Source organism: Saccharomycodes ludwigii, chromosome III (genome assembly GCF_020623625.1).
Source record: "Saccharomycodes ludwigii strain NBRC 1722 chromosome III, whole genome shotgun sequence".
NCBI lineage: Eukaryota > Fungi > Ascomycota > Saccharomycetes > Saccharomycodales > Saccharomycodaceae > Saccharomycodes > Saccharomycodes ludwigii.
In genome coordinates, this window is record NC_060202.1 from 1,798,546 (window position 1) to 1,822,476 (window position 23,931).

At 31.6% G+C, this 23,931-nt stretch overlaps 9 protein-coding genes across 9 annotated transcripts; 5 read left to right on the top strand and 4 right to left on the bottom strand.

Annotated features, from left to right (window-relative positions):
• Positions 1 to 116: 116 nt before the first annotated feature.
• On the bottom strand, positions 117 to 1,628 carry ZWF1 (glucose-6-phosphate dehydrogenase; the record flags this gene model as incomplete). Its single annotated transcript, XM_046077680.1, has 1 exon — positions 117 to 1,628. One exon carries the CDS (start codon positions 1,626 to 1,628, stop codon positions 117 to 119), a length of 1,512 nt encoding a protein of 503 aa, XP_045935481.1.
• Positions 1,629 to 2,677: 1,049 nt separating this feature from the next.
• Positions 2,678 to 4,210, bottom strand: NAR1 (iron-sulfur cluster assembly protein NAR1; the record flags this gene model as incomplete). The annotated part of the gene is made up of 1 exon (XM_046077681.1): positions 2,678 to 4,210. One exon carries the CDS (start codon positions 4,208 to 4,210, stop codon positions 2,678 to 2,680), a length of 1,533 nt encoding a protein of 510 aa, XP_045935482.1.
• A 528-nt stretch (positions 4,211 to 4,738) lies between these two features.
• SCDLUD_003047 (conserved putative acid phosphatase) lies at positions 4,739 to 6,226 on the bottom strand (the record flags this gene model as incomplete). Its single annotated transcript, XM_046076657.1, has 1 exon — positions 4,739 to 6,226. The coding sequence occupies one exon, from the start codon at positions 6,224 to 6,226 to the stop codon at positions 4,739 to 4,741; it is 1,488 nt and encodes a 495-aa protein (XP_045935483.1).
• Positions 6,227 to 7,873: 1,647 nt separating this feature from the next.
• SCDLUD_003048 (uncharacterized protein) lies at positions 7,874 to 9,874 on the top strand (the record flags this gene model as incomplete). Its single annotated transcript, XM_046077682.1, has 1 exon — positions 7,874 to 9,874. The coding sequence occupies one exon, from the start codon at positions 7,874 to 7,876 to the stop codon at positions 9,872 to 9,874; it is 2,001 nt and encodes a 666-aa protein (XP_045935484.1).
• An 895-nt stretch (positions 9,875 to 10,769) lies between these two features.
• Positions 10,770 to 11,918, top strand: SCDLUD_003049 (uncharacterized protein; the record flags this gene model as incomplete). Its single annotated transcript, XM_046077683.1, has 1 exon — positions 10,770 to 11,918. One exon carries the CDS (start codon positions 10,770 to 10,772, stop codon positions 11,916 to 11,918), a length of 1,149 nt encoding a protein of 382 aa, XP_045935485.1.
• An 826-nt stretch (positions 11,919 to 12,744) lies between these two features.
• On the top strand, positions 12,745 to 14,016 carry SCDLUD_003050 (uncharacterized protein; the record flags this gene model as incomplete). The annotated part of the gene is made up of 1 exon (XM_046077684.1): positions 12,745 to 14,016. The coding sequence occupies one exon, from the start codon at positions 12,745 to 12,747 to the stop codon at positions 14,014 to 14,016; it is 1,272 nt and encodes a 423-aa protein (XP_045935486.1).
• A 1,090-nt stretch (positions 14,017 to 15,106) lies between these two features.
• SCDLUD_003051 (uncharacterized protein) lies at positions 15,107 to 15,199 on the top strand (the record flags this gene model as incomplete). Its single annotated transcript, XM_046081505.1, has 1 exon — positions 15,107 to 15,199. A coding segment is annotated over one exon (93 nt), but the record flags the coding sequence as incomplete, so codon positions are not given.
• Positions 15,200 to 17,127: 1,928 nt separating this feature from the next.
• Positions 17,128 to 17,253, top strand: SCDLUD_003052 (uncharacterized protein; the record flags this gene model as incomplete). Its single annotated transcript, XM_046081583.1, has 1 exon — positions 17,128 to 17,253. One exon carries the CDS (start codon positions 17,128 to 17,130, stop codon positions 17,251 to 17,253), a length of 126 nt encoding a protein of 41 aa, XP_045935488.1.
• A 1,694-nt stretch (positions 17,254 to 18,947) lies between these two features.
• SCDLUD_003053 (uncharacterized protein) lies at positions 18,948 to 23,642 on the bottom strand (the record flags this gene model as incomplete). The annotated part of the gene is made up of 1 exon (XM_046081584.1): positions 18,948 to 23,642. The coding sequence occupies one exon, from the start codon at positions 23,640 to 23,642 to the stop codon at positions 18,948 to 18,950; it is 4,695 nt and encodes a 1,564-aa protein (XP_045935489.1).
• Between the last annotated feature and the right edge of the window lie 289 nt (positions 23,643 to 23,931).

Genomic DNA, 23,931 nt, shown 5'->3' on the forward strand with positions numbered 1-23,931 from the left:
TTTTATTTTTATTTTTATTTTTTTTTTTTTTTTTTTTTTTTTTTTTTTTTTTTCTTATACTTTGAAAACAATAGTTTATACAACATATATATTTAAAAAATGAAATCATATACTAATCAAATCTTTGATGGTCTAGTGACAGGCCACTGGTAATCCTGTCTTTTTTCAAAGATATAACCATGCTTAGACAAATACTTTGACAAGCCTGAAGGGCCTCTAGTCCCGTATGGATATATCTCAGGAGCAGGACCATTTGGATTTTCCAAATAATTCAATAAAGGTGTAAACAATGCCCAACTAACTTCCAATTCGTCATCTCTAACAAAGTTTGAGTGATCATCCAATAGAACGTCTCTGATTAAAGATTCATAAGCTTCTGGAATCCAAAAGTCTTGATATCTTCTGGCATAGGTCAAATCCAAATCAGTAATTTGGGTGGAGTTTGAAAAACCTGGTGTTTTCATGTTACATTTCAAGTAAATGGCTTCGTCGGGTTGAACTCTAATAACCAATTCATTGCTTGGAATATCATTGAAAACACCGGATGGAACTGCTTTGAACTGTATTCTAATCTCCACTTTACCCTCATTCAGAGCTTTACCTGCCTTCATAATTATAGGAACACCATCCCAGCGTTCATTTTGGATATTAAAAGTTAAAGCAGCAAAAGTTATACACTTGGAACCTTCACTAACGGTTTCATCATCTAAATAACTTGGTTTGGTGCCGTCCAAAGAACGACCATATTGACCTATTATTATATCTTTTTGATTTATAGGGGCAAAAGCCTTTAAAACCTTTACCTTTTCATCACGAACGCTTTCTGGATCAAAGGAAACAGGTCTTTCCATTGTCAATAGCGTCAATATTTGCAACAAATGATTCTGCATAACATCTCTAATAATGCCTATTTTGTCAAAATAACCACCACGACCTTCAGTACCGAATGGTTCCTTAAAAGTTAATTGAATGCATTTGATATTTTCTCTATTCCACCCAGCGTTAAAAACAGTATTCCCAAATCTGAACACTAACAAATTTTTAACCATTTCTTTACCTAAATAATGATCGATTCTAAAAATCTCATCTTCTGGGAACAAAGGAGCCAATTCCTCTTGCAATTCCCTAGCAGATTCCAAATCATGGCCAAATGGTTTTTCAACAACAATTCTACAAACACCATTCTCTGGATATATATTCTTTTTGATTCTAGAAGCAACAGTAATGAAAACACTTGGTGGCAATGCCAAGTAATAAACACGGTGCGGTTGTTGGGCCCCTTTTTCAAATTTTTCGATTTCACCCTTTAAAGATTGATAGCCCTCGTCTGAATCATATTGACCAGAAACATAGGAGATCTTGGACAAAAACTTTTCAACTTTTTCATTATCCTTATCCCCATGAATTTTTTTGAGAAATGGCTTTATTCTAGATCTTAGGCTTTCATCATCCAATTTAGAACGAGCATAACCAAATATTTTTGTAGATTCATCCAAGTAGCCCTCTCTGTACAATCCAAATAGGGCAGGAAAAGTCTTTTTTTTACTTAAATCACCACTAGCTCCAAAAACGGTTATAACTGTATTTTTTTCAAACTTTATTGGGCTTTTGCCGACGCTATGAGACATTTTTTTTTTTTTTTTATTATTATTATTATTACTATTATATTGTATTCGACCAAATTGTTTTATTTACACAGAAAAAAAAAATCTTATGATAGTCTGAGTGCTTTTTCTTTAACAAAGGGGAAATGTCCGATTATAAGGAAGTTGTGAATCTGTTATAATGTATTTATTTACATTTCTATTTTCATTTTTTCTTAAAAAAAAAAGCTATGATCGTTGTTGATATATATATATAAATATATAAATATGTGAGACAAACGAAGGGGAGCGAGGAGATGTTATTGCTTACTAAAAGATTTTTATTTGGTTTTTTTTTTTTTTTACACATTTTTTAAAAAATAGTTAATTAAAATGGTGGTTTCTTTAGAAAAAGGCGTAGTATAGCCATTACATATATACAAATTTCGAATAATATATATAAATTATTTTTTTTTTTTTTTTTTTTTTTTTTTGTTTTTCCCCTTTCTTGCATTTTTCTCTACGCAGTTTATTAGAAATGAATTCTTTGTAGGTGGGGGAGGGGGGCGAGAAGTGAAGGAAAATACTTTTTTGGTAATGTAGAAAAAGAACGATTGACACCCGACAAATTCAACGGGAGTCGCCCGCTCGTTAAAAAGGGAAAAAAAAAAAATTGTAGATTTATCATTTGCTACGTCGTATTTAACAAGTTATAGTGGCAATGCCTCTCTCTCTCTCTCCCCGCAGAAACATCAGCTTGGTCATCTTAGACGGATGTTTTGTAACCTGCTGTTATCCATTAGGCCCTTTTTTTTTATATACGTTATTGACATAATCGGATCACTGCCTTCCGAATAAAGCTATTCAAGGGATAGAAATAGTCACAGGGTGCACTTTTTTTAATTTTATTTTAATGTTTTTATTACTAATATTGCCACAAACTTTATGTCATATACAAAAAAATATGTATCACTAATAATAATATATTAAAGCAAACGAGTAAAAGAGAAATAAATAGATATATATATATATATATATATATATGTAAAACTTTATGATCCAGTGTACAAATACACTAAATTAACTAACACACCTCACCATTTAGAGGCAACATCAAGAGGGTTAGCATTCAGGTTATTGTTATCACTGGAAATATCACCAACATCCTTACTATCTTTAACAGATTTAAAAGTGTACTCATAATAGGCATGTTTATCATGTTTGTTAATATCATCCTTGACTATCAAAGGCAGGTTTTTCAACTGTTCTTCATACCTTTTATTTAATTCCTTAATATATAATGTACGTCTTTTTGCATTATTATCTGTTTGTTCCGGGAATATTAAACCACCTCCATTAATGCAGCCGCTAGGGCACGCCATTACTTCTATAAAATCTGATTTGAAAGGATCCACTTTAACGCCAGAGGTTGCAGTGTTTGTTGTAGTCCCCTTCAATCTATTCAAACGCGTATTCAATTTAACTAATTTCTTGTTGATCTTATTGGCAGGACTTTTCAAGGTGAATTTCCGAACCATGTTTTGGATATTTCTAAATCCGTATAATTCGCAGCTACATTTTACAATTTCCCCATTTTTCATGAGCCTATACTCTTTTATGTCATTATTTTTCCCATGAACAGTTTCTATAGAATACAGCTCATCGCTAGTGTTATTCTCTGTGTATTTTTTGAACTCATGTAAAATGTACTGGTAGGCATAACCACCACTACTACTGCCCTCGTTGCTACACCAACTTCGAACCGGATCAGAAAAAACTTTTAACATGCTGGGATTGAATTTTTTATAAAAGACCTCCGCGTCCTTGTCTAAAACTACAGGATAAGCGTTAAAGTCTATATTTAAGTCTGCAAACATATTGACAACCTCTTTTGGTGTTATAACGCAATCAACTTCATTCTCGCCGTCCTCTCTAGAAGCCTCTAACTTCTTATCAAAGCAGGGCATAATGCTTAAATGATATATTTTATTTGAACGCAATCCGTTTTTTAACACTGATCCAGTAATCTGTTGCGGCGATTTCACGTTTAGTAAATGAGGTAAAAGAGTAGGATTTGTCTTTTCGCAATATAAAACAAACCCAGGACATACTGACGATAATTTGGGTAACGCTCCAGTCGGTGTTGCACATTTGTCTAATTTATCTATCATTTGCTCTATCGCTATTTCTCTTCCGATTTGAGTGCCAACAATATATGTAGCTCCGAATTTTTCATGCATTATAGTTAAAAATATTTTATCAAATTCGCTGACGGTAATGTCATTGAAATATTTACTTAATGAGATTCTGCACTGAGGTGAAATACTGACAGCCAAAATTCTATCCTGATTTTTTATGCTATTTTCATTCATCCAAGAATCTAAAAACACTTTCGCACTTTGTTTGCTTAATAACAATTCTTCTGAGGATGTAATACAACCTGAACATGCTAAACAATCCTGCAAGGAAATGGAAACTTTCTCCAAATCCACATCTTCTTTTCCGACTTCTAATTCATTATCTTTTGTCTTTTCTATCTGAGTTTGTTTATTTTTTATGGGCTTTATGCATGCTGTCCCAGGAGATATGAAATCATTTAAATCTTCTTCAGATAAAATCGCACTCATTTTGTTGTATGCAAAAGAGTCTTCTTCTTTTTAAAAAAACTTTGCTATACTTTTTCGTTATTTTTTTTAAGAGAAAAGAAAAAAAAAAAAAAAAAAAAAAAAAAAGAAAAGAAAAAAGAAAAAGACTAATATTATATATAATAAAATATTATTTTATAGTTTAATTAGTAATCATCTACAAAAGTTAATCATTTCTTTTTTTCTTTTCTTTTTTTCTTTTCTTTTTTTTTTTTTTTTTTTTTTTTTTTTTTTTTTTTTTTTTTTTTCAAATAAAAAAAAAGGCAATTAATCCATAGCAAAACATCCGTAACTCTACATCCGTTTATCCGTTCAAGATGAATAAAAGAAAGAAAAAATTTAGCACAAACCTTTCAAGAATCAAATTGATAAAATAGAATTTTTTTTTTTTTTTTAATATAAATAGTGAAAAAAATACACAACTTTTAAATACATTTCAACTGTCTAAAACATATAAATAATAGGAAAAAGGAAAAGGGAAAAGAAAAAAAAAAAAAAAAAAAACTCTTCTCAGAAGAACAAGGCGTTAACTAAGCCAAGCAATAGTGCAGATAAAGAAGTGTTGATAACATTACCTCCGTTGGCTGATTTGGATGCTGAGCCAATAGTTGAACTCTCATTGGCACCAGAAGTAGCAGAAACATATTGACTGCTAGAAGCAGTAGCATTAGCTCCTCTAGTATTGGTAGCTGTAGTAGAGTTAATATAAGCTGAAGAGTTGGCTTGCTTGAAGCTAACAGTAGCCAAAGTAACAGCATTTGTAACACCACCGATAGAAACAGTAGTTGTGGTAGGTGTGAAATAACTAGCAGAAACTTGTTCTTCGAATGTAGACTTCCAAGTATCAACAATTGTTGGCAAGACACCCTTCCCATTCATGTTAACAGCAGAAACATTTGGTGCTGGCAAGTCAAGTTGGTCGTCTAACAAATACCCAACATAAGTGTCATTATTCAACTTGTAAGTGGTATCAACTTCCTTGTTGCTAATACCGGCAGCCTCAGCAACCAAACTGAAAATATTAGCGTCAACATCGTTCCTTCCTAGACAGTACAAATCCCAGTTGGCTTCAACAGTAGCAATTTGAGAATAATGGTCGTAAAAAGTGTCATCATTAGTACCTTTCAACTCATCTGGAATAACACCACCCAATAAAACACTGAAAACGGTATTTTGCATACCATAATTTTCATTTTCGTCAAAAGTAAGCAAAATCAATGTGTCGTTCATGAAATATTCATTTTCTAACAATGGTTCCAAGAAAGTTCTGGTCCAGTTACCAGCATACTTAATGGTGGTATCGTGACCATCATTTAACATGTTAGGTGTCCAAATCATGTATTGAGGCAACTTTTGTTCTTCCAAATCCTTGGTGAATTCAGTTTGGTTCTTAATCAAGGATAATCTGGTGGAATTTGAAGTAACAGATTCATACAACATCAATGGGTTATGTTTTCTAACGTAATCATTGGCAAATGTGACTTGGTTTGAATAGTTGAAACCTTGGAAACCAGAGAACGGAATGTCTTCTTGGTACTCAGCCCAGGAAATACCACCTTCATCCAACAAATCAGCAATGGTGGAGACATTCTTTGGTAAAGAGATAAATCTATCATCATTTAAAGAAAAGTAATCACCACCAACAGAGGCCATATAGTTTGGCTCAGAGGGATGGGTCAAAGCCCAGTAGTTTGTCAAGGTGATACCTTGTTCAGCCAACCAGTTCAAGTCATCGTTGTCAGCAGCTTTATCATAATCCGTGTTTTCCAACCAGATAACCATAAACCTATTGAATGCCTTACCTTCAACATTAGTAGTCCATTGCAAGGAAGTGCTGTTGGATGCCAATTGGGCAATGTCAGTGGCAGATGGTTCATAGGTGCTGTAGGTACGAGGATCGTAGGAGGCAGTGGAAGATGTTGTGGCATTATCGGCGTTTACGTACTCAATGAGAGCGAAAGCAGCGGCAATAAAGGTGGCTAAATTTTTGAAAATCATTGTATATTGTTGTGTCTGTAATTCCTTTTTCCCTCTTCTGTTCTAATGATGTAGATATGTGTCCTGTCGAATGCTAATATCTAATTTATGCTGTAATTTGAATAAAAAAAAAAGTTCCAAGAGTCACGTACTGGTTCTAACTTTCCTAAATGATTAATTGGTTTCATATATATATATATATATCTTTACGCTCTTTAGAAAAAAAAATATTGGCAACATTGAAAACGTCTGTTATGTGATAACATTAAACTTAAGGTAATTGCTAACAGTCGCACGTGCACCTGTGTAATTTCCTGGATAACTAATATGTGATAAGTGCCTAATTAAAGTCACACGTGTATCGTCAAAGAAATAATTTTAGAGCACACAGATAAATCTGTATATTTTTAATGGTAATACAGTTTGAATTATTTGCTGCTTTTTTAATTGGAAAATAATTTAGAAAAAATTTTGTAGGCCAGATAACTATGGAAATAAATGAAACGTCTCAAATCATTAATTAAAAAAACATGCATAAAATATTCATTTTCTTCAGCGTGATTAATATTTATTAAATTTTAGCTCTTCGCACGTGTGCGTGTATGTTTTTTTTTTTAATTCCTTTCTTTCCTCTCTGGCAATGCTGTAATAACTAAATAAATTTCCTTAAATGAATAATAATTTGTATACAATATTGCTAACCGTGAGACGTACTATTCGTTATTATTTGCTGGTGTTAAAAAGAGGGATCACTTATTATGTTAGTGAATTTCAGTAAAGATTTCACGAAACATAAAGAAAAATATGGGTAAACTTCCCTTTTTTTTTTTTTTCCTCTCTTTTTATGTTTCTTTTTTTTCTTTTTTAATTTTTAATTTTTAATTTTTTATTCTTTTGGTTCTCCATTTATATATACTTCAGGGAATGGCTATAATTAATTTGATACATTGGATGAAATGGAAGGGGTGCAAAGGAAAGAATTTGGTTCAACAAAGGTGCAAATATTGTATAAATCTATCTCAAATAACTAGGATTTTGTTCTCCAGTATAATCCACCTCCGGACAAATTATATTCAGAAATAATAAAAGCGGGCAATCTACTTATTTATTTATTTAATAAAAAAATAAAATAAAAAATTGGTGGGGTTTTTATTTGCATGTTTATTAGACTTGGGAACCATTTTACGTGTGTTTCTGTGAAACATACCGTATTTTGCTCATTAACATTCTCACGTTCTTTTACGTTAATTAAAAAAAAAAAAAAAAAAAATAGCACGTGCACGTGTCATTTTTATTCTTGGTTAAAACGTCTAAATAAATAGTTAACTGTATACAATTTCATTTTACTTTAGTATTTATTCTTTAAGAACCCTTCATCTATAATATGCAACATTCAAAAAAAAAAAGTCACATTGATAACTAAGAATTTCATTAAAAGAAAAAAAAAAAAAAAAAAAGAAAAAAAAAATATAATGCATTAAATGCTCGAAATGTTCCTGTATATAAATAGTTTCAATAACGTCCTTTTCTTTTTTTTATATAACTCTCTTGAGGCTGACAACATTTTTCTTATTTTCTCATGTGTTATTATTGCTCAAAATCTTCTCAAAAAAAAAAAAAGAAAAAAAAAAAAATGTAAACAACAGTAAGAATAATAGGCGAAAGACAATGGCAGACAGTTCCAATCCGTTCATTAATTTGAATGAATTTGACATCAGTGACAGTGTCACTGACAACAACATAGACAACATAGTTGAAGAAAAACCTACCTCTTCCTCAAAAAAAGTACTAAAAAGTTTAATTATCTTTACAGTCTTTCTGGCCTTTTTAATTTCTACAATTATGTTTTTGACTTTGCAATACCATGATACAAGTAAAAATGGAGCAGATCGTGCAAAGAACACTTTTTTTTCCAAAAAACATTATTTTTATGATTCCGATGCTAATTTTGACGACTATGCAAATGTGACAAACGAATGGAGACTAGACACAGGTACTAACTATACCATGAATTTAACTTATTGGAGAAATGACTATGGAACCTCCAAAGAAAGACATTATTATTTTAACATAACACAACTAACAGTTCAAATGGATAACATCGAAAACGACGAAGATCTAACATCATCTGCCAAAACTAGAAACTTGACCCTTGTTAATGGGCAATATCCAGCCCCATTAATAGAAGCAAATTCCGGTGATACCATCTATCTACATGTCGTTAATAAACTACCAGACAAGCAGCCAGTTTCTATCCATTGTCATGGCCTTTTCTACCCAAATAACCCGTTTGATGACGGCGCTGTTGGCATCAACAGTTGCCCAATACCTTCCGGCTATAACTACACTTATAAAATTCCTGTCGGCAAAAAACAATGGGGTACATATTGGTACCATTCTCATTGGAGTACGCAGTATGCAGACGGTATTTTTGGACCATTGGTCATTCATTCAAAGGATGAAGATAATTTGTTAGATGATTATGATGAAGATAGAATAATTCTGGGTAATGATTTTTATCAAAATTTTACAGACACTTATTTAACAGAGTATTTGGAATCTGGTAACGAAAATACTGAACCAACCCCTGATGATGGCTTTATTAATGGGATATACACTCAAACAGACTCACAACAAGATCGTTTTGAAAGTTTATTGTATTTTGATCCAGAAAAAGTGTACAGACTGAGATTAGTAAATGCAGGCTTTTTCTTGCCATTCACATTCTCAATAGACGCACATAAATTAACATTAGTTGAAGCTGATGGTACAAATATTGTTCCACATGAAGTAGACAATTTTGATATTTCTGTTGGCCAGCGTTATTCCGTCTTTTTAAACTATACTAAAACAAAGGATCAAAACTATTGGATGCACACCAGATATAATGCATATTGTGTTACTGAAAGTAACCCTAACTTTAATACGGATGTCCATGCTATTGTTTCATATACCAACAAATACGAAGAGCCAGAAGATATGCAAAGTTGGTCCTATTATGGTGGTGATCCATTATGTGGAGATCTAGATCAAAACTTGCTTTCCACTTTGGTTTATGAAACAATCCCATTAAATGCAAATGGTTCGGCAAGGCCCGACGTTAAAGTTGAATTAGATATAGCCTTTATAATTGGTGGGTACCAACTGGATAGAGGATATTTTAATGATATGACTTGGGTTTCATGGGACAAAAATACTTCAACTATGCATCAATTGATGTTTAATTCTGAAGAGTACAAATGTGATGGCGTCGAGAATAAATTAAATGAACACACATATGTGTTAAACTTTGATAAGAGAGGTCAAATTGTGGATTTGGTACTAAACAACTATGATGATGGGGCGCACCCCTTCCATTTGCACGGTTTCAAATTTTGGGTGATTGCATCGAGTGCAACTGGCTCATGGAAGGATAGCTACTATGATGACTTGAGTTTAGGGAAAATTAAATTAGATAATCCTGTGCTAAGAGATAATTTAAACGTCGGACCATATGGATATGCAGTGATCAGGTTTGTAGTCGATAATCCAGGGGTATTTCCCTTACATTGTCATATTGGCTGGCATATAGAAGCTGGATTGCTGTTACAAATTAATGCTTTACAAAGTGAATATTCCCAACTAGAATACGATCCTGAATGGAAAAACATGTGTGCGCTTGATAACTAGCTAAGTTTTTAGGATGAAATCTATATATTTATAAATGAAAAAAAAAAAAGGAAAAGTAAAAATTTGTACTTCTTGCCGTTGAAAAAATAAATGTACAGGTGTGTATTTTCTATGTAATTAGTGTACGTCATATGCTTAATTATTCTTTTTTTTATCTTTGCTATATATCAATACAACTTACTTACAAGATATATATATATATAGACTATTACAGATTGTCTCTTTACATAAGCTATGGAAACCAAGGTGGATGTTTACATCGGTAAGTGTATTACATAATATGAATAATTCTATTTACCAACCATGTCAGCTATTTTTTTAACATTCACAACTTCTTTTCGATTTATGAACCGACTTTCCACAAAAAGGAAGTTATTCGTACTCTCAAATGTACAAGGTCTTAATTGATTGAAAATTTTATAAAAACTGCAAATCCAACAATACACATTTGTAGCAGTCATATAATAAATAACTGCCAGCAACTACAAACGTGAACAGATTTTTCATAGTAAATAGTGTTTCTTTTTTTTTTTTTTCATGTAAAGTTCAAAATGTATTCATGTATATCACCAGATTATTAAAAAAAAAAAAAAAAAAAAAAATATTCATTTGCTTTGAATTTCTTTAAATATGTAACATTTAAACATAATTTCCCCTCTGATGTTTTACATTTTAGGTGAAAATGAAAATATATAAATCAAATGTCCTTTTTTGTTTTTAGATATCATCCCTTCTTTTATCATTTTTCTCACTTACTTGACATTTTTTCCCTTATTTTTTTAATAATAAACCGAAAAATTATCGAAAACTAAGTACGAAAATTAATTTTTCTATACTACTGAATCACATCCACTTATATACAATTAGAAAAGTGAAAAAAAAAAAAAAAAAAAAAATGCCTCACCAAGAAGATTTTGAAGTTGAACGTTACATGGATGACCATGAAAATATAGTTGAATACAATATAGCTGAAACCTGTTGTAGTTCATTATCATTAAATGAAGTAGCTGAGATATCTGGTAACAAGTTTGAATTTGATTATAATATGAAATTTGTTTACGGTGCTATTAAAGGTAGTGATAGGTTGCGTAGTTTGATAGCTAAAATGTATTCTGAAGACGGCATTAGCCTTGACAAAGACAATGTTTTGATCACAAATGGTGCGATTGGCGCTAACTTTCTGGTTGCCTATGCTTTAGCAGGTCCAGGGGATCATATAATTTCTGTTGCTCCAACCTATCAGCAATTGTTCAGTGTTCCAAAAATGTTTGGTGCAGAAGTTTCGTTATTGCAATTAAAGGAGGAAGATGGGTTCACACCTAATTTAAATGACTTGAAAGGATTGATTAGACCAAACACAAAATATATTATAATCAACAATCCTAACAATCCTTTGGGCAGTGTTATCGAGAATTCTTTGTTGAAAAAAATTGTTGACATTGCTAGACTGCATGATATCCATATTTTATGCGATGAGGTTTATAGACCATTGTTTCATTCTTGCGAAACTCCCTTTTCCATTACTTCAATTTACGGCAAAGGAATATCTACTTGCTCTATGTCAAAAGCTTTTTCTATGGCTGGAACAAGATTAGGTTGGATTGTTTCTCAGGACAAAAGTTTGCTAAGTGCTTGTGCAAGCAGAAGAGATTACAATACTATATCGATTTCGGTGATTGATGATTATATAGCCACTTATGTTTTATCCAATAAGGATGCAATTTTAAAACATAATATAGAATTATGTAGGGGAAATTTAGAGTTTTTAACTAACTGGATTGACGATAACAAAGACATTGTTGAGTTTTACAATGTTCCAAGGGGTGGATCGGTTTGTTTGGTTAAGTTGAAAAATATTCCTAACTGTTATGATTTCTCGAGTTGGTTGGCTAAAACTTGTAAAGTTTTGGTTGTTCCTGGTATAACTTTTGGTGTACCAGGAACTATTCGTATTGGTTATGGTAATGCAAGAAAAGACTTGGAGGCTGCATTACCTATTTTATCAAAGGCTATTAAAAAGTGGCAAAACTTAAATAGAAGTTAGAATTATGTATGTTAATGGTGCGATTGGTATATATTTTGAGTATCATGTATCCTAGTAATAATATGCGTAATTTTTTGTTGATTTAATAAAGTTTTTAAACTTTTTTATTTATTAATTTGTAATCACATTATATTGAATAAATAGTTCACCTAGTTGGCAAATGGGATTATTCATGTTATGTGATATACCTACTGATGTGAGCATACACCATCTTAATTTTTTTAACTTATGTGAGGAGGCCACTCATATAATTTATACATATCTTTATATATCTTATAAATAAATAGTGTTATATATAATATTAAAAAAAAAAAAAAAAAAAAAGAACATTTAAGCATATGATGTACAATAATTATATAGATAATGTGCAGCTGTACATTTATTTTCCCAACTGAAAGAAGTATAAATTTTTTTTCAAAAAAATAAATATATATATTAATAAAATATTATTAGCGTATATTAAAAGAAAGGCTCATCAAACTGCTTTCCATTATCAAACAAAAAAAATGTAGCATATAACGCAAGATAGCCGAAACACATCATATTTTAAGTTGTATAACCGCGCATATAAATTAAATCACACTAATTGTTCACCTACATTTATAATATCCGGGGTCATACAATGGATATTATTTCTTTTGTTCTAGCTATGTCAAATCTATCTTTTAATGAACGTTTAGATATTTGACGATATATATATATATATACAACATGGTCAACGAATAGCTTTGAAGTTTGTGTTAAATATAATAATAGTTGATATTTCCTTTTCTTTTCTTCTATATTTAATGGTTATGTATAGGAAAAACGAAAAACTAACAATTGGATGACTGTAGATAAATCTCGGCCAAGTGTTTTGATCTTAGGGACCGGTTTCGGTTCTGTAGGGGTTTTGCAAAATATAAACACTGAAAAGTTTAATATTACTGTAATCTCACCAAGAGACTATTTTTTATTCACACCTTTATTGACTTCTACTACCTATGGACATCTTAGAGATGACAGTATCAGTTTTGACTTTAGTTATTTCCTGAAAGACAAGTCTGTTCATTATATTAAAGATAAGGTGATCAAAATAAATCAAAAGTCAAATAAAGTTATTGTTTCCACTGGAGACACATATGATTATGATTATTTGATTATTGCTGTTGGTACCACGACAAATACGTTTTCAATTCCAGGTGTTGAAGAACACGCTTTTTTTATGAGAGATTTGAAAAATACTCAAGAAATTAAAAGGCACGTTCGAGAAGTCTTTTGTTCCATTGATCGTAATACAACAAAAGAAAGTTTGCTACAAAAATTGGCGTTTGTTGTTATTGGAGGAGGACCTACTGGTGTAGAAGTAGCTGGTGAGTTCCAAGATTGGTTTCAAGGTGAGGTTTCTAAAAAATATCCAAAATTAATGAATTATTGTTCAGTGACATTGATTCACAATGGGCCATATTTATTAAATAATTTTATTACGGAAACTTCTAAAGACTTATGTTACCGTACAGAACAATGCCTACAAAACAACAATGTTAATGTCGAATTGAATACCATAGTTTTAAAAATTATTGATGATAAACAATGTTTAGTTAAAAATACGAATACCAACCGAGAAACAATTTTAAACTATGGCACCTTGATTTGGTGTGCAGGTAGTGAAAAAACATCATTGGTGAAAGATCTGTGCAAACAATTAGACAAGTATCAGCATGAAACAAGGGGTTTAAATGTTGACGATAAGTTTACTGTCTTAGGTACTAATAATATATATGCTATTGGAGATAGTATATATAGTGCTGAATTACCACCGAAGGCTTCTTCCGCCATGAAAGCTGGTTCATATTTGGCACAAGAAATTTTCAACAAGGGATTCTTTGGTCCGGAAAAAAAAAATTATGAGCCAATGAAAATTAAGAAAAGAAATGGAAATTTAACTTACGTTACCAAAGGTTTGACTGTTGTAGAAAGCGGTGAAATCAAAGATATCTCATTTTATTATACTCTAAGACGTAGGTATGTTTATTTTTCGTCTCTTCCAACGTTCAAGACAAAAATATTGTTGTTGGCTAACTGGTTAGGTCTTTTGTGTTCAAAAGTGTTTAATTAGTACCATTTGGTATTAGAAATTCGAATAATTTTTAACTATTTTATTAAACTTCTCTATATAAAATTGAACAACTTGGTAATGAAGTGGGTTGTAATCGTTTAAAAAAAAAAAAAATATTTCCCAAAGAAAGTAATTTTATTTTGCGGTAAAAGTTTTTGACAAGATTTATTTTCAGAATATTGTGGCGTCTTAGATAGTTTTAAAATAATATTCAAAAACAGTGTGATACTTCCTGAGTAGTATTTAGTAGTGTTTAAGCGATAAACTTTCACGTTATATCATGAAACTTTCCATTAATATATCAAAAAGTCCTGTATAAATTTTATGATATTGTAATAATATTAAAATTTCGAAGAAAAATTTTCATTCGCGTTATAATATTCAGGTTTTATTAAAAGTGCTGGAATAATTCGTTGTTCGGGTTGTTACCCGGAGTCGAGTTATTTCTTTGTTCTACTGGAACTGCTATATTAGGTTCTTTACTCATATTACCGATGATATTGTTAATGTTTCCTATCCTCTCTCGGTCAACAACCTCTATAATACTCTCATCATTAAATGCGTCTCCTGTTTTGTATGTAATGATATATAGACGTTATTTATATTGCGTCCTTATTCTCGATATTATTACTATGTATATCGCTAGTATAATGTTCTTGCAGCGGGTTTGAATTTCATACGGTGTGCGTATGTTCTAACAAAAAAGATCATAATATTATGTGATACAATTTTTGTATTTTTTTTTCTGCACTTAACAAACAAAAAAAAAAGGAAATAAAAAATAAAAAATATTTTCATTTTATACATTTGAATAATGAACTGTAACTTTTTAACAAAAATAGTTAAAAAATTTCAAGAAAAAGACAGCAATTCATAAAAATGATTGGTCAAAAAGGTTAAATTTCTTAGGAATTATATCTTGAGTCTTTTTATTTTTTTCAATACTTCTACTCAACAGGGGAGGAAATGAACAAATAAAAATGTAAAATGAAACGTATATAAAGGCCATGGATAATTATCATCAAGATATTTGTTTTTCTTTCCTTTCCTTTCCTTTCTAAAAACACAAAGATCAACAAACAAGAACAAAATGTCCACTGATAAAATCACCTTTTTACTTAACTGGCAAGCTGCTGCATACCACATTCCAATTTATTTGGCTCAAACCAAGGGATACTTCAAAGAGCAAGGCTTAGATATTGCTATTTTGGAACCAAGCAATCCATCCGATGTAACTGAATTAATTGGGTCTGGTAAAGTCGACATGGGTTTGAAAGCTATGATTCACACTTTGGCCGCTAAAGCTAGAGGGTTCCCTGTTACTTCTGTTGCCTCTTTGTTAGACGAACCATTCACTGGGTTATTGTACTTGAAAGGCAGCGGTATCACTGAAGATTTCCAATCTTTGAAGGGTAAAAAGATTGGTTATGTTGGTGAATTTGGTAAGATCCAATTGGACGAATTGACCAAGCATTATGGTATGACACCAAACGACTACACTGCTGTTAGATGTGGTATGAATGTTGCCAAATATATCATCGAGGGCAAGATTCATGCTGGTATTGGTATTGAATGTATTCAACAAGTGGAATTGGAAGAATACTGCAAAAAGCATGGCAGACCAGTTACTGATGTTCAAATGTTGAGAATTGACAAGTTGGCTTGTTTGGGTTGTTGCTGTTTCTGTACTATTTTGTACATTTGTAATGATGAGTTTTTGGCCAAGAATGGAGACAAAGTTAGAAAGTTTTTGATTGCCATTAAAAAGGCCACTGACGATGTTTTGAACCACCCAGAACAATCTTGGGCTACATATACAGATTTGAAGCCACAATTGAATACTGATTTGGCTTACAAACAATACCAAAGATGTTTTGCTTACTTTTCCAGTTCTTTGTACAATGTGCATCGTGATTGGAAAAAAGTTACTGGGTACGGTAAGAGATTGGAGATTTTGCCATTGGATTACAAGTCCAATTACACCAATGAATATTTGTCATGGCCAGAACCCAACGAAGTGGAAGACCCATTAGAAGCCCAAAGATTGATGGGTATTCACCAAGAAAAATGCAGAGAAGAGGGGTCTTTCAAGAGATTAGTTGTTCCATTGAAACATTGAAATATAGATTTATATACTGGTATATATAATATTATGTACGTGTGTGTTAATGAACTGCCATTCTTAATAAGTATTGTGCAAGATTTTTAATGCGATGAAATGATTTCTAGTGTATTCTTTTTTGCACTTCAAATCACTTTTCTAAAAAAAATATTAAAAAAAAAAAGAAATTTGTTAGTCTTTTGTTTTTTATGATTAAATTAGATTTATTACCTCTTTTTTTTTTATAACCTCGTTTGTTATGAAAAAAATAATAGTATTAAAATGTGAATAACGTGAAAGAATCATATCTTTTTTTAACATACTTTTTAAAAGCAAAAGTACGAAATGTACGGATATGCGTTGTTCGGATAGCAACCGATATAGGGGTACTCGTCTTGTGTGTTTATTCTAAAATAAACGACGTACATGAACATTAAAAAGGGAGAGGTACAAGCTTATCGTTTAGAGTGTAAATCTACTACAAATCACATGGTGGCACGGCAACAAATCATATAAACTACCCCAACAGTTGTGAATTACTGAGATAATAAAACGGTATATATCTATATTATTAGTCAACAAGAACGTATCAAGTTGAAGATTTGTTTTATATCTTAAGACCATTCTTCGTAATTTAATTATATAAAAGGAGTAAGACCAAAAGATATCTACTCTGGATTATTGTTGATGAAATTTATCCTTTACTTTGAAACTTTAAACTTTTGTTAAAGAAAAAACTACATGGTTGTCACTATACTAACAGAACTATAAATTTTTTGTGTTCTAAAGCTGAAAATCTGAGCTCTGTTCTTCCACTAAATTCAGTTGATTTAATTACTTGTGCAGAAGCCATTCATTGGTTTGATACAGACAAGTTCTTCAAAGAAGCTTATAAAGTTTTGAAAACTAATGGTACGTTGGCCATTTGGGCTTATGCCGAACCAAGATTTCTTGATTATCCAAAGGCAAACGAAATTTATGAGAAATTTGTTTTTGACGATGATAGATACATGGGCCCATGCTGGCAACAGCCTGGCAAAACTCTGTTAAATTTTTTTGCAAAGATATTGGAGTTCCGACTAATATGTTTTCAGATAATAATTAGAGTTACTTATGTCCCAATGATACGAAACTGAAAGTTGAATGGGTGATATTTTATATTTTAGCTGGAAAATAAAAATATGTATATATAAATTGTCAAGTAAGAAAAAAAAAAAGAAATGAAATAAAGCTTTTTTTTATTTACTGTTTATCCGAGACTGATTTTAAATGGTTGTAGTTTTATTCCTTGTTTGTCCGAGATTGATTTTTCTTTTTTCTTTTTCCTTTTTCCTTTTTTCTTTTTTTCTTTTTTCTTTTTTCTTTTTTTTTTCTTTTTCTTTTTTTCTTGATTCTTTTTTTCTTGATTCTTTTTTTTCTTGATTCTTTTTTTCTTGATTCTTTTTTTTCTCAAAATAAAACAATTTTTTTATGTTGCAATTAAAAACCAACCAAAGTTTCTTATTGTTTTAATTACCTCATTTAAAACATTTACGAAAAAATATGCAACTCTTTGTTTTTTTTTTTCAGTTAATAACTTGATGATATGAAAATATGCATAAGAGTTGTAAAACAATTACAATATTTCTATTTCTAGTATCTTCGTAAACAGAATCTCAAAGTTTCATGTTTACGTAAAAAGATAGTACAATGTTTTGTATATTTGGAGCGATAAAACAGATACATAGTTTTAAACGTATGATTTTTTCTTTTCTTTTTTCAACTTAATTTATTAAGTAATTTTAGAAATCTTGTACTATTTTTGATATCTGAGGAGATTTTTAGGTTAAAGCAAAAAAATGTTTACAAATTCTTGTTTATATTGTCGAAAAAATCACAATTTTATCAACTGTTCATGTTAAGAAAAAAAAAACAAAAAAAAAAAAAAAAAAAAAAAAAAAAACAACCAAATTAATTGCTAATATTTTGCTATTAAGCCTTTTAATACTATAGTTTTACTATGATATTAAAAAAACTTCAAACATTAGCTAAAAATATTTACTCGGAACGTAATTACCTCAAACCTATTTTTCTCCGACATATCATCTCTATTGTTGCTTCTATTGTTTCTATTGTTATTATCTTTACAAAGCAGATGCCATGATTATTGTTAATGCATAGTGCATGAGTATTTAATTTACGAGAATTTTATTTAATAACAAAAGTTGACACACAAATATGTGTATATTTTTCCTTCTTAAAGTGGCACGGCACCTAAATTATACCTTAATTTATCTTATTCATTTCATTTGTTTTTTTTTTTTTTTAAAGTCATTTGATTTACGAATATGTATCTATGTGTATTTTTTTTAATGTGTTACGGCACCTAAATCATAATTTAATTTATCTCCTTCTATTGGGAAAAATCGGGGTCACCGATTAAACCCGCTTTATTATTCAAGTTACTAGACATCTTAATATCTAATAGTTACTCTTTTATAATAATTGTTCGCTTCCCTCTTTATATAATTCCTAACTATATAATTATATAAAGAAATAATTTTAATTAATATATTCTTAATTCTTAGTTTTGTGTCCTTTATATACCTTGATTTCCCTGTTTCAATCAAGGTACACCAGTTCGGGTATATCGTCATAAATAGGGGCTTGAGTGTGTAATATGACGTCATCAAATTATTACCGATATAATTTCGGGATTATTACCCCTAATTATTCGATAGTCCATATTAAACATTTATAATATTCCTTGCCGATAATCCATCGGGAAATAAACGGTTCAATTATTGGACAGACAATGTCAAATGTCCAACATCCCCCATATTGATGAAAATCAATACTCAAAATTTTTCATAAACAGTTTAATATTATCCTTATGTGGAGCAAATTTCGTTAACACATCAGCCGGATTTGACTTAGATTCAACAAATTTTAAATCAAATCCAATATTTCTCATTTGTTGTCTAGCTCTATATGCTCTGATTCCATGAAATTTATCTCGAAATTTAACAAAAGTATCAGCTTTACACAATTTTATTGCTGATTGATTGTCACAATACAATTCTTTAGTTATCTCAGAATAATATTCTTCTAGTAATGGGATCCAGTATTCAAACTTCAAGGATGCCTCGTTTACTACATATGTCTCGGCTTCAGTAGATGACATACACGGAATGCTTGTAGTACCTGTTTTGTATCCTACAAGAAGATTGTTCATGTATACCATGTAGCCGTACTGACTTTGAAACTTTTCACGATTACCATGTGAAGCATCTACTATAATCTTAAAATTTCCTTTAATTATATCATCATATCTCCAAATTAATTTGTGGTTTCTCGTCCCCCACAAATAATTAATTGTTTTGTGTAACAATTTCATAATTTCTTCTGTTGGATATAGCTGATAACTTGCTAGTACATTTACGACGAAGTTTATATCAGGTCTATATTTGCCAACAACATAATTAAGCAATCCTACAGCTTTTCTACATTTTTGTATTTTCTCAGCTAAGTCTACTGAGTCAATTTTCAATTTCTCTGGTAGCTTGAAGTCGTAAACTAGGGGTAAGCTTGTAACCTTATCACTCAGATTGAAACCTAACTTTGGGAGTTTTTCTTCCAAAGACTTCCCCATAGTCATTGACAAATGACTACCAACCTTATATTCTATTTCTAATCCAAGAATATCATAAATAGGTTCACCTCCATCATTGACTGTTTTAACCGTGTAGCGCGTATTCAACATAGCAACCAGTTCTTTAAAATCACATTCTTTGGAGGAGACAACCACCATGTCATCTACAAATAGGCCCAAAAGAATGGTGTGTTTGATACCTTCAACACCATCGTAATTCTTTTGATACAATGAAGGCCAAAATTCAATTTCTTGAAAACCTATCTGGATTAGAAAACTACTGATCTCTTGGTTCCAGAGATATCCACTTTGGCGTAGGCCATATAGACTCTTTCTTAATTTGAACAACATGTTCTTATATCCATAGACCTTAGGTGCCTTAACATACAATTCAGTGTTTATTGGAGCATTCAAGTATGCGCCTTGAATATCCAATTGACCCAAATGCCAACTATTTGTCAAAACCATGTTAAGTAAAAACATCAATCCATCCTGAGCTAAGTTTGATGAGCTCAGAGAATCTTCGTATGTGGTTGCATCCTGGACATCTCCGCGCGCACAAATACGACATTTATACTTTCCAGATCGCTTGACATTGAATAATATTAATAGTGGCACAATCTTTGATTGATCAACACTATCTACCGGAATGGGTTCCCCACTATCCCAAGTGTTAGATCCTTCTAATACTTCAATTTCTTTCTGCATTGCCATTAAATATTGATTCTTAATGTTAGGATCGCTAAGACGATAAACCTCGTGCAAATATAACGTCTCATTACGTATATGTTTGACATCAGCAGAGTTATTTCGTGCTGATTCCATCACTGCTAGAATCTTAGCTAACCTAATCTTTAATCTTTTTCTGGCTGTGACCATTGAGGGATCCTCTTGAATGGAGGCAAATATTTCCTCGGTGGTCATTTTTCTTTTCTTGTTGTTAGTCTGAACAACCCAATTGGTACTGTCAATAACACGAGGTGAATCTGATGATTCATTCTCAGAGTTAGAAGCAGAATCAGAATCAGAATCAGAATCGGATTTAGATTTAGAATCAGAATCAGATTTAGAATTAGAATCAGAATCAGATTCAGTGTTCGCATGTTCATTGACTTCATTGGATTTAATGTCGACATCATCGACTTCTTTTTCATTCTTATTAACGGTAGTCTGAGGTCTACCAACTGCAACATCAATACCATCACTTGGTACATATTCTTCAGTGTCAGTAACACTATCTGTTCTTACACTACTCTCAGTGTTTGCCTCATCAACATCAAGTGCCTCTTCAGAAGTAGTTTCTGTATCTCCATCATATTCATTCCCTTGATATTCCTCATGTGAATCTTCACGTGAGTAATCAGTAATAATAGGAATAATTTGTTCCGATGAATCCTGATCAGTGGCAGGTATTACTTCTGCACTTTCATTGTGACTTTCATTTGTTTGACTACTTAATGGTTCTACTCTATTAGAATCCAATGAATCGTCTTTGGAGATAAGTTCATCAATAAATTCGTCAATTACATTTTCTTGACATTCACCACTATTGAATGGACTTTTACATAGAGAAATACTAGAACTATCAACTATTCTCATTAAGGATGGCACCCATACTAAATATCCAAAGGATGATTCAGATGGTGCCAAAACATAAGCATCTAAACCTCTCTTCTCGATCTTGTCATGAGTAGGATGATGTAAGATTACATGACTCCCAAATGGCAAGATCTTTGCGACATTCAATTTTGGTATAGACATTAGTTCTCTTGGAGAACATCCTGTATCGTTGCTGGCTGCAATAATACCATTTCTCACATAACAACTAAATAATACCGCATAAAACCACAAATGTCTTGGTAAATTGGTATTCCCCATCAATGTTCGAGCATCATTTAATAATGTCAAATTGAGGCGTTCGGCCACACCATTACCTCTTGAGTCACCAGCTGTATTATTTAGTAATTTAATACCAAATTTTCTCAAATATGCCATAACCAATCTATTCTTGTATGCCAAACCGTTATCTGTTTGAATATACTTGATTGATTTACCAAGGTGCTTTTCAACATACGGAACAAAAACCTTCAACACCTTCAAAATTGCTTCTGCAGATTTACTCTTTAGTCCATACACAAACTTGAACTTTGATTTTTCATCTGTAAAGCTTATAAACGAATGATAGTACCCTTTCTTAATATTACTCACAGATCCAAATAGATCTGAATGGAAGTACTCACCGACTTCATAATATTGTTGGGCAATCGCTCTGCTACCAATAATATGGTTTTTATATCTGGATTTGCCTTGCATACACGTCACACAACCAAAACTATTGACATTCGACCAGTCAATATCATCGTAGTTAATACCTACCAAACAACCAGACTTGAAGCTTCTTTGTAGATCCTTAACATTTACGTGTCCTAACAAAACATGTATGTGATCCAGATTAAATTTTTCTTTAGACTTTGCTGTTCTCACCGATATGTTGTTCGGTGGAACAACCCAATTTCCAGGAAAGTAAATTGAATGTTCTCTTTCCTTCAAGTTTCCAACAAAACTATTATCCTTAGCATTCTTTATGGATAATTCTTGTTCATTTACAATCAGATTGCACTCCTTTAAGCTTGCCCTACTGATAACTGGATCCATAGATTCATTAGTTACTCCGACAGCTCTAAACTTAATCTCGTTACCATTGATATTCATGAACAAGTCGCCTACATATGGAGCATCAATAATGTTCTTATTGAAGTCCGTTAACGAAAAACGTGTGTTTTTATTTAAATTGTGCAACAAACTTTTATTCACAATAGAGAAATCAGCTCCCGTATCATACAAGATATTCGGAAATTTCTTAATTTCAACTCTCAAAACCTTCTTAGTGCAGATAGGCCTAAGACTAATTTCAGTGAGACCTTCCTCAGTCTCACCATCCTGATTATTAACATCAATACGACTAACTTTAGTCATATTCTCCTGATTGTTAACCAGCTTAACTTTACCTTTGGTAAGTGTCGAGGCATTAGATTTAGAACTATCCTTTTTCACAATAAGACTAGGACATTCATTTTTATAATGACCCTCCTTGTTACAACTGTAACACACTACCTTTGCTTTGGTACTGGATTCGGTCATGAATCCGTAATCATCATGTTTATGACTACGACCATAAGCCTTAACTTCATTATCAACTCTTGACCTTACTGACTTGGTCTTTTTGTACTGATCATACCGTTTGACAATGATATCCAATATGTCTTCTAATTTGACACTTTCTAATCCATTATACTGATAATCAATATAATCACTAATGTTAGCGTAGGCTCCTTTCAAAGATTTAATGAGACGGTATTTTATTTCATAGTCACTCATTGGTGCACTGGATGCTTTGGTTTTAGCAACTAATCTCAATAAACTTTTCTTGAAGATCTTAGCATTTTGTGAACCATCGTAGTGTAACTTTTTCCACTCACGACAAATACTGTCATAGCTATCTTCATCATCTTCATCAGAATCCTCATTCGCCAACTCAACTAACATATCATATGGTTGCGAATCCTTAAATTCACGGGGAAAATAAGCTTGCTTTTGGTAAAACAAGTTATTTATACATCTAATCACAGTTTTGCTAGGGCGAACGCCGTTTGGACCAACATCAAATATGTATTCAAGGCCACGGCTAGCAACTAGATCTAAAAATACTTTACAGAAACTTCTAAAATTGCTCCTCGGAACATTTCTTTCATTAATTGTGAAATAGGAAGTTAATAATAATCTCTTGATAGTCTTGTCATCTTTGACAACATTACTATCCTGGGCAAAATCACCATATTGGGAAAAATCGGGGTCACCGATTAAACCCGCTTTATTATTCAAGTTACTAGACATCTTAATATCTAATAGTTACTCTTTTATAATAATTGTTCGCTTCCCTCTTTATATAATTCCTAACTATATAATTATATAAAGAAATAATTTTAATTAATATATTCTTAATTCTTAGTTTTGTGTCCTTTATATACCTTGATTTCCCTGTTTCAATCAAGGTACACCAGTTCGGGTATATCGTCATAAATAGGGGCTTGAGTGTGTAATATGACGTCATCAAATTATTACCGATATAATTTCGGGATTATTACCCCTAATTATTCGATAGTCCATATTAAACATTTATAAT